General features: G+C 46.6%; 1 protein-coding gene across 4 annotated transcripts in view; it reads right to left on the bottom strand.

The window, feature by feature from the left end:
- Window positions 1-7,456: 7,456 nt before the first annotated feature.
- Window positions 7,457-10,439, bottom strand: part of LOC121326761 (segment polarity protein dishevelled homolog DVL-3-like) — a 42,765-nt gene continuing 39,782 nt past the window's right edge. For 3 of the 4 annotated variants that reach the window (XM_041270232.1, XM_041270231.1, XM_041270233.1), the window contains 2 exons: window positions 9,764-10,153; window positions 7,457-8,169 (listed from right to left, as the gene is read on the bottom strand). In XM_041270232.1, the coding sequence (XP_041126166.1) occupies window positions 8,114-8,169; window positions 9,764-10,153 (446 nt within the window). In that variant the 3' untranslated portion in view covers window positions 7,457-8,113. Of the gene's footprint in view, window positions 8,170-9,370; window positions 10,154-10,439 lie in introns of all 4 variants that reach the window. The other variant, XR_005951502.1, reaches the window with a different exon arrangement.

Here is a 10,439-nt window from a genome sequence, read left to right as displayed (position 1 = left end):
AGTACGAGCTTAATGTAATTGCATTCCCTGCATTACAGGAAGAGACGGGAACTGTGTGCCAGTGGGGGGGGCGACGGCGATACGACGAATGAGAAAAGCCACCTCTCACATGCATCTTCAAAAGAAGAGGCTGTGATCAACCCAGCTGTCAGTGCCAGCAGCACTGGAACCGAACTGACACCATCGAGCCAATGTTCCCAGCCTGTGTGGGGGAAATGTGTCAGGTCTCTTGTTACTTGGCAACATAACTTCTCATTCTGAAAACAGGGTAGTAAGATACCCAGACGCAGGACTATAGGTTACTGACTGCATACCTGTGACTTGCTGCTTCCCACACAAGATTCATCTCCCACCCCCCTGCCCCGCCTCATACTGTCCATCCCCCAGACTCCTGTGTGATCAGCTTTCTCATTTCGTTGGCAGGTTGCGTGGAATGAAGCAGACAGAGCCACAGAAGCAGAGGGATCAAAGTCTTCAGCTCTATCAAGCCATGAACAGCCTTTCCACTTGCAGCTGAATCTCACACTCCAGTTTATGGCTGAGATTAACAGAGCCAAACAAAAACTTTCAACTCTGTTACATAATAACACGTGTCACAATTTGGACTTCAGGTTTATAGTTCCCACTGCTACACATTACACACTGTTTAAAAACTGTTGTTTTGAGGTGCCTTTATGACTGAATACAACCCTTCCTGGATTAGCAAGCAAGAGCTGCAGCCTGGCCTCTGCAGTGACAGGTCCTGATCACAGCGAGTCTGCACTAATCAGTACCTCACTTTAATGTGGAAACAGAATGTGTCTACAGCAGTCCTGAAAACTTAAAATAACAGCAGCAAACCTCCACCATCTCCTGGAATGGCAGTGCATACTGCAATACACCCACTTCAGCACACAGTGTAAAGTTCAGCAAGTGGTGTACACCGCCCTTCATACGTTAAATATTGAAAACAAGACTGTCTTCGTGCTTCCTTTTTCATTGCAGTGAGAGTAACCTTCAAGTGCTACTACAGTACAATACAAAAATAAATAATTAGTCAGGTACTGGATTTTCACCAGGACACCAAGGTTAGCATTAGATTATACCGCGATTTGTGCCTCATTCTTAGAGCAACACTGTGCACTGCAGTTTTTGATTGCGCAACAATAGCCATTTTATATCCAACCAATCATGAAAGCACATTAAAACATTATAAACCCATGTTCCTCCCACCTGGGACACACGATATACTCTCAATACTACTGCATGAAAAACATTGCACCCTGCAAGGCCTATCTTGTGCACAGGCTAAAGCAATGGCAGCTTGTTACTTCGTAGCCACCCCCACCAGTTAGACATGTTATCTGGTCTAGTTTGGTCTTGACTAAGCATTAACAATGACTGCAGGGAGGGGGTTTAGTCAGGCCTCCACACGCTCATGGAGTGCTTTGCCCTTTTGCTTTGCTTCCAATCAGTCTGAGCTGACCACAGTAATTTCACTTTGTGCATATCCTGGGGCACCACTCTCCCTCTCCGACCAGAGAGGCTCACACAGACAATCCAAGCCTCTGTCTATCTGAGCTCTGTCCTGTCCTAGACTCACAGAACACGCAGCAGCACCCGTCTCCTGTGATTTTGTCCTGTAGTGATTAACAGGGTCATGAGACACAGGAGTGCTATTGTAGTGAGAGTGTATGGGTGCTCAGAGTTATTGGTATCAGAGACAGGATACAAATCTATAAAGGAACCTAATGATCTACAAAACCAGCTCTCGCAGGCACTGTAGGGTCTAGATAGGGTTTTTAAAAAAAAAAAAAAAAAAAAAAAAAAGCGCAACATCTTTCTAGGGAAAATGACGACCTTGAGAAAGCAAGGTCCGACTCAGATTACCAAGCACATATTGATCAGACAGGCACGGACCCTACTGTGTTGCTGAAGACAGGTCCCCAGCCCACTCTCTACAGCACATTTAACATCTGTGTATTTATAATACAGAATGCCACAACAGGACCTAACCAACACGAACACAGTATGTCTGTGCACTGTACTAGGAGGTGCATGCAAAGGTTTTTCTTCCTAAGACAACAAACAGCCAGGACTGGCCTCCAGATGTTCCAGCAAGCTCAGTTTTCAAAGACCTTGTGAGACCTGGCTGTGGGAATCAGGGCTCCCCTCTGCAGAAGTGCTGGTGTATGGCATGATGGCAAGAACACTGAACTGCAGTGCAAGAGGGAGCACATGAGCCCTGTACAGGAGGCTGAATGTTCCTGCAGATCTTTAAAATGATACTTCTGAAAATACAAAGGATCCATGTTGTTGCTGGCAGGCACCACTGTTCTGCTTTGCAAGGCTCTATAAATCCTGCATTTCCTTATTTTAAATGGATGCAACATACAGGTAACACTACTTGCATCTTCAAAAAATGTGAAACATTTGATAGCACCTGTCCGAGCCACTCAGGGTCTTCACACAGAGGTGCTGTGGGTGCCAAGCCACACAAATAAGTGTGCTTATCAATTTATAAGAGACTTCAGACCCAGGCATAACCTTTCACTGTTTGAATGATTCCTAGCAATGCGACTCACAACAGCTGATACTAGCATCCCCTACACCACCTGAATCTGCACACGAAAAACGGGTTAATGCAAAACGAACCCACTGCTTAGATTTCACGAAGATGTTTTTATTGTGCTGGCTTCAGCATCGGAGGGGTGTTTCGGGTTACTTTCATCTCAACTGGAAACACACAGCTGAACTGCCCTTGTTCAGTAACTGCATGTCATTTCAACAGAGAATATTCTCTCATTATGCTCCCTAAATATACTGGTAGTCGAGAAAGTACAATTCTTACTAGTGCGATATCAATTTTCATTTCGATAGATTAGATAGACTGGATAGAACTGCAGCCACTGAATACCCCTGCCTCCCGCCCATGCCAGGATGGAAATACGCCCTCAAGATGTCACCCTGCTTTAGCACAGTGCTAATACAGTCTCTACATTGCGCTGTATATCAATTTTCACCGATGCTCACCACTCCATCGCCCGCTGAGACACATTGATGAAACGATATTAAAACACCTCTCTTACCAAACCAATGCACAGTGAAAGACCCCTGATTTGTATTCCTATGCTAACCCATCGGATGCAGAATTTCCTTTTTAAGGGTGTGGGCTGTATTAGCGCCTGAAATAGAAAATGCGCCGCACTTGCACTAGCGTAGCCCTGTCAAGTCATGTTACCATCTGCAGCAGGCAGGCAATGATTTCCGATAGCAAAACCCACCCTCCACTACACACAAGCCGAGTATATAACGATACATAAAGAAATCGACGCGGTGGTACAACAGCCTAACGACATACCCACCAAAAAACAGGAATGAATGAGATATCGATCCGTTGCCGGCATTATGTCTTCCTGTGTCTCGGTCACCAGATCGCTTATTTATTTATACCTGGTGCGACTCCGATCGCAAACACATTACATTAAGCCAGTAAGCAGTGTGATGTTTTTAATTTTCCCAATAATAATATTGAAGACTATATTCAGCTGCTGTCTAGACCTATTATTACGGGAGGATACTAGCAGCAGGCAAAATGTCTGCCTCAGCAGTGACTCTAAAATACAACTGCCATGTTTTCAGAGATTAGCCGAGTGCGATTCCCAGAGAAGCCCGGTGCTTCCCGAGTTAAAAAACAAAACAAAACCAAAAAAACCACACACTGCTTCATACACCCCCTCCTCCGGACTCCTGGCTGTTACTCCCCAGCTTCCCCGCTCACCTGTCTGTCTCTCTGCCCCGCGTCAGGGTGTTTTCCTCGACCTCTTCTCTCCCTGTGAGCGGTGTTTCAGAGCGGCTCCCCTCCGCACTCTCTCCCGTCTCCTTTCCAAGATGTCCGCCTCTCTTTCCTTCTTCAGAGGCGCCCCGTCAGCTGACCAGCGTCACGCCGGCGTGACGTCTCTCGCGGGCACAAAAAAAAAAAAAAAAAAAAAAAAAAAACATTGCATGTGGTTTTCAGTGTCTAAAGACACCGCGTTCATTGGTATTTGCGAGTTAAGCTCTTCTGAAAGGAGCGATGTCCTAATTGTTGTTTTTACACGTTAATGCTACCCGTTTGGCCTCTATGTACCCGATGGAACAATGTTGTCTAATAGCTAAGTGATGGTAAATGGACAGTATGGATTATATTTGCAGATATAATTCCACTGATGAACCAGTTATACACAGCACACACATGCAGATCTGATCTAATCACATCCATGTTGTACATGAGAATGGACACACGCCTGTAATCTTCATTAATCTGTGGAGCCCAGGCTTCCTGCTTGCCTGCAAGCAGCTTCCTCTTCCCACCATGCAGGAAGCTGCTCTCCCTGAGCACTCCGGAGCTGCAACGCTGCAGAGCAGGCTGGTCTCCCTGAGCGCTCCGGAGCTGCAACGCTGCAGAGCAGGCTGGTCTCCCTGAGCGCTCCGGAGCTGCAACGCTGCTGAGCAGGCTGGTCTCCCTGAGCGCTCCGGAGCTGCAACGCTGCAGAGCAGGCTGGTCTCCCTGAGCGCTCCGGAGCTGCAACGCTGCAGAGCAGGCTGGTCTCCCTGAGCGCTCCGGAGCTGCAACGCAACGCGCAGGCTGGTCTCCCTGAGCGCTCCGGAGCTGCAACGCTGCAGAGCAGGCTGGTCTCCCTGAGCGCTCCGGAGCTGCAACGCTGCAGAGCAGGCTGGTCTCCCTGAGCGCTCCGGAGCTGCAACGCTGCTGAGCAGGCTGGTCTCCCTGAGCGCTCCGGAGCTGCAACGCTGCTGAGCAGGCTGGTCTCCCTGAGCGCTCCGGAGCTGCAACGCTGCTGAGCAGGCTCTCCCTGACTCACACCAAGCTTCATCTCAGCGTATCTCAAATATATCATTTCTTGTTTCGTATGTGCAAATAATATATTCCAAATAAGAACTGACTCTATTGCACGGTACCCATATTTAACTTGCTTAAATCATGCTATCACCTGCAGCGGAGGCAGTTTAATCACACACACGTGTCAACATGTTTGCTATTGCTTGAGATTGTGATGTGATAATTGCATTGTTAACTGCAGAGACAGCGCCCTCTACTGTGCTCTTTGTTTCTCTTGTAGAGTATGTGTCGTCACATGCTGACCCATGCAGTGTCTGCTGTGTTGTGCACCCTTGCATTAAAGTGCTGTTACTTTGTGCCTGAAAAACCCTGAGTTGCCTCCTCTTGTTTAAGAACATGCAGAGACCATTCTGCCCAGCAGTGCCTGCCCTAGCAGTTGATCTTTGTTGGGTCTTAAAGGATCCCAACGATTCAGCATCAGCAACATGGTGAGGTAACTTATTCCACTCCTTCACCACTCTCTCAACTCCTTTTAAAATGTTTAGAACTTTAATTCTCCCACAATTCTACTTTATTCTAGGCTAAACAAATCCAGGTGTCTTCATAACTCATTCGTGTAAGCCCTGGGATTGGCTGGCTCCTCTTCGCTGGACTCTCTCCAGGGTCACTCTGTCCTTTATGTATTGGAGGGATCAGAACTGGACACAGAGCTCTAAGTGCGGTCTCACCAGTACCTAATACGACCTCATCCTCCCCCTGCTGCATGCTGCCTGTTCCCAGTGTGTGGAGAACAGTCAGACTGGGTGTTGAGAGCCCTGCTCTAATGGGTGTTTGACCTGTACCCACATCCATACACAGCCGCCTGGTCTCTGCTCTTCTCAGGTTTATGGTATTGCTTCAGCAGTCTTCCCTAGCTCCAGACACTTCTTAAAGAGACGGGGGACTGTTCAAACACTGGGAGGACCTGCACACTGGCAGAGCAGTGCTTACCTTGCCAACGTGAGCTCAACTCCACTGGAGAGACATGGGAAAGTTGAAAGAAGAATAACAACAAGAAGCCATTTTCATTTAGGCAATAAAACTATGTTTATAAATAAAAACAATACTTTTTTTTCATAAAACAGCATACAGTACAGCATGTATGAAACTGAACTGTTGATCACTATACAGTATCAGTCGCTACCAGTTAATAAAAAATAATAAAAAACTGTAACTATCGGTACTCAGAGAAAGGGTTACAATGATGTTACAACGAAGCGATGTGTTAAGCTGTGTAAAAACTGATACAGATGTTTATGGTAAAAGAAAAATCAAAATCAACAGAAAACGTGGAATTTGAAGAGACACATTGATAAGGACGGGCTTGCAGATCCAGCACATCACATTGGTTCCCCAGATCAGGTGACAGCGTCCTACCGTGTGCATGTGGAAAGAAATCACCAGCCGTGCTGTCTGACTGCTTCCACATTCCGGAATGTTCAGCACCTTCCATCCCGAAAGAACAGCATCACAACGGTTCCTATGTTTAAAAGGGTTTGACTGAACCAGACCCTGGACTAGTTCATTATATCATTTTACCAGGACGGATTGGACACCCCTGCTACATGGAATAGGATTCACTTCTATTTGGTGTTATTTTGAAAGTGTGAAAAGAATTCAAACAGAAACACAAGTGAAATGCTGAATGTTTCTGGTCCGCTACGGGTGTAATGTAAAGGTATTACTATTTTTATTTGAAATCCAATAGCACTTGATCCGATAGCATTTGAATCGGATTTTTCCAGCGCAATGATCCTTAAAGCCACCAATGCAAATACAATACAGTTTCTCTCAGGTTAAACTGGAGGCAACGGTCTTAAATGGCAGCCAGTAGTTGTACTCATGGCTTAAACTGCAATACCAACTCACAGGGGCAGGTGGCAGCAGTGTAAGGCCACATGTGCATGCAGATGCACTGAACGGCAAGCCTCAATTTGAAAGGACATCCCCACAGTGTTATTGCAATGTAATTACACAAGCAGCCGTGTCATAGCCATGTAGGTACTAGTCAACTACTTGTGTAGAATTACAAGAATTGAGTGACGCGTTACACTGCAACTCTTAATAAAATCTGGAGCAGGATTCTGAACAGGCAGCATCAACGTGTTTCTGTGTACAGTAAGATAATGCTTTACAGAGACATTGGTTTAAAGAGTGAAGACAACTAGGCTCTCCGGGGCTGTGGAGAGTGAGGCTTTCAGTTTCCACAGAGATTGATCATTTACAGTATTTACAATCAGGATCTCTCAGGGAGGCGTGGGCGCCAAATACCCCCCCCAACAAGCCTTGCAATGACTCTCACCTACCCACACAACTGTCAAACCAGTCAGGACGTCAAACTGAATTTGGGAGTAATCGTGTTTTTATATAAAATTAAAAACAGAGAATGCTACGCATCACATCAGTACATATTTAAATTAGTTCTTATTTTAAAACAACGGTAAACTACCTTCCAAGCCACTAAATCATCTGGAATGAAAGAAAAAAACTGGACACATTTCCTTCAGGGCCAGTATCATAGCGTTGGTCGGGTCCATAGTTCTTAGTCTGGGGGGGTGGGGGGTGGTGGGGGGGGGGGGCCACGAGTAGGATCAGGTCAAGTCCTCAATGTGTATTACAATGTATTGGATTGTCCAGTTCTGTTCAATTCTTTGCAATGTGTATTGCAATGTATTGGATTGTCCAATTGAGCACCCTTTTGTACTCTGCCACATATATTTGATTCAGTACCATTTAAAAAAAAAAATTCCCCCCCCAGGCTTTTCTTACAGAATTAAAAAAATCTAACGCACACTTGTACACAATGCTACTGTATCTTATTAACAACCAGGACTGATTCTACAGAAGCAATAGCCCGCAGGGATGACCTAAACCAGGTGTCTCCCACCATGCGAGAGTCTGGGTTCGGGATGGGACAGAGGCACGAGGAGAGCTTGGGTGGAACAGGTTGCGGTTTTCTATTCACAGTTTGTCAGCAGATTTTATTTTGGTTATTGCTTGCCAGCCCCCAGAGACAAATGGACAGACCAAGATAAATCGCTCGGAACACTGGTATTCTACCAGTCCCCTGTCAGCCTTTCACCTTTCACCTTTCACCTCCCCTCTCTCCGGGGTCAGCCAGCTCGTTAACAATATGCCAATATGGCGGACAACAGGGCTGCCCCAGAGCACACTGGGATCTCAGAAAGAGAAAGGATGAAAGTGTTGTGGAAGATTCCTGCGCGCCGAGTCGGTAAACCGCGCTGGACGGGTGGTCTACGTGTCCATTTCAACAGGTCTGGTTTCCTGGTCAAAAGCACTTGGGTTTGGTTCTGCGAAGAGAATTAAAAAGAAAAAAAAAAAAAAAAAAAAAAAAAAAAAAAAACACTGCTGCCAATTTAACAAAAAATGCAACTTTGTTCACAATCTTCTTTTATTTATTTTTTTCTTTGTATTCAAATAAGAGCACGAAGGCTTGCGTGAGGTATAGCTAAACACAGAGTCCGCCTCAGCTTGCATCCACCACACGCACACGATGGACCCGCCCCCCCTACCAGGTCTCCATAGCAACTACACAGGGAGTTACAGGAAGTGACCTGATCCAGCAGATAACATTTAACCCCCAACCCCCCACCCCCCTCTGCCACCAAGGTTAAGGGAAGGGCAAAACCAGACATTTGTGCTGCTTGAGAGAAAGGAAGAAAAAGAAATCAACAGACGTGACAGCTAACTTCAGGAGTGAAGATGCTTCCATTAATAAAACTAACCAGGTAAGGGTTTGCCAGTGACAACCTACCAATGTGACCCTCTTATTGGAATCGTTCCGTCTGCCAGCATTCTCCACCAATTATTACCAACAGGAATGCCTTGAATAGCTGGCCAATGCCATCGCTTCTCAATCTAGTTAGCCTGTCAGTGGGCTGGTGTGCTTTGTTCAAATTCCACACAGTCAGCAGATTGAATTTACAGCACAGCATGTGGAATACACAGCACATCGGCATCATTTACTGAGAAATACTCCTCTTTTGCACAGGGCTGCTTGAAGCTATGCTGGCTGCATGCATGGCACTGCGCTCGCTTGCTCCACACAGCAGGTCGTGTTGTTGCTAGTTCAGACTGGCACCGCGAAGCAGGTTACCACACTGAACGCAGTTTCTTGTGCTGTATTGCTTTGTATTCGTTGTGAAGGCTGTGTGTACTAGAGGATGTGCAACACTACTGTACAAGACAACTAGGTTTGCCATGTATTACAACTATTTTGTCACACACCTTCTGTCCAAACTCTATAGAGTGCCACACCTTGGGAACTATTCTGAGCTGGGATCAGTCTTGAGGGCTTTTCCCTGATAGTGCAAAGCAGTGAATGGATGCTGATAGTGTGTCTGGTGAATGATGGGGGGCAAATGATCACACAGAGAACGCCGAGTGAGATTTTTAAAAACAACAATTAAAAAAACAAAGCAGATGATTTACTGTAGTTAAAAAAAAATATATATATATATATATTTTTTCAAATAATGATAAATATCAGACCTCTTTCTTTCGCACGCCCCCTTCCCTCCCTCCTCACACCTACAGTCCAGTCACAGGAGGGAGGAAGCAGGATCTCCATTTAGAACATCAACTCTCTCTCTCTCTCTCTCTGTCTCAGATTTGCAACGCCTTCGATCTCCACTCCCTGCCGGGACTACAGTCATCTATTCATTGATTTATTTATCCATGTATTAGATTTGTAGATCTTTTTTTAGTTTTTTTTAAAAGCACACATTCTCTTTTTTCAGTATGTTAAAGTAAGAAGAGAAAGACGAAGAGAAACAGTTCTGTTGGTTTTTTCTGCTGCTGCTGTCGTTCTTCTACAAATAAAAAAAAAACAGGAGGAAAGGAAAGGCAGCAGTAGGGATCACATGACATCCACAAAGAACTCACTGGGGTTGCCCATGGCCATGCGGAAGGACTGTCTGCTGGCGGTCAGCTCGGGCGGCACCGAAGCCAGGTCTCGGCTGGGTGGGGCTCCAGGGGGGCCCATCATGACGAGGGGCGGGACGCCGGGGGGGCCGTAGGCGTGGCTGTGGCTGCTACGGAGACTGTGCGCGGCGGAGTGGTGGCTGCGGAGGCTGTGCTCGCTAGGGGGCGCTGCAGAGCGCTCGCTGGGTGTCCGCTCCCTCCTCATGCTGCTGCTGTTCCGTGTGGTGTGGTCCGACTCGCTGCCGCTGCCCCCCGATTTGGAGTCTCCTCCTCCTGCGCTCGCCTTCGCCGCCGCCTCCTCCTTGCGCCTCTGCTCACTGCCACTGCGGTTAGAGCCGCTGCTACGACTGCCTACGAGGGGCAAAGACAGGGCTGGCAATAAGACTGCAGAGCACTTTCACCCACTCCAGCTTTTATAACAGGCTTGAGCAGCACAGTGTCTAGGTAACAAGCTCAGGCTTGTCTCATTAAAGTCATATAGCTTCTGCTAATTCTCTCTGGAGTAGGGGCAGAAATAAACCAGACTGCTTCTTCATAGCAACAAAACGTACGGGCTAGGGGCAAGCTGCAATTATTGCCACTCTTATTTTTATTCTCTTATCACAACAGACAGTGACAAAGACGAGACTAGCTCAGT

This window comes from Polyodon spathula, chromosome 14, assembly GCF_017654505.1.
Source record: "Polyodon spathula isolate WHYD16114869_AA chromosome 14, ASM1765450v1, whole genome shotgun sequence".
Taxonomy (NCBI): Eukaryota; Metazoa; Chordata; class Actinopteri; order Acipenseriformes; family Polyodontidae; genus Polyodon; species Polyodon spathula.
Note: the sequence above shows the minus strand (reverse complement) of the source record. Positions and strands in the feature narration are given on the sequence as shown.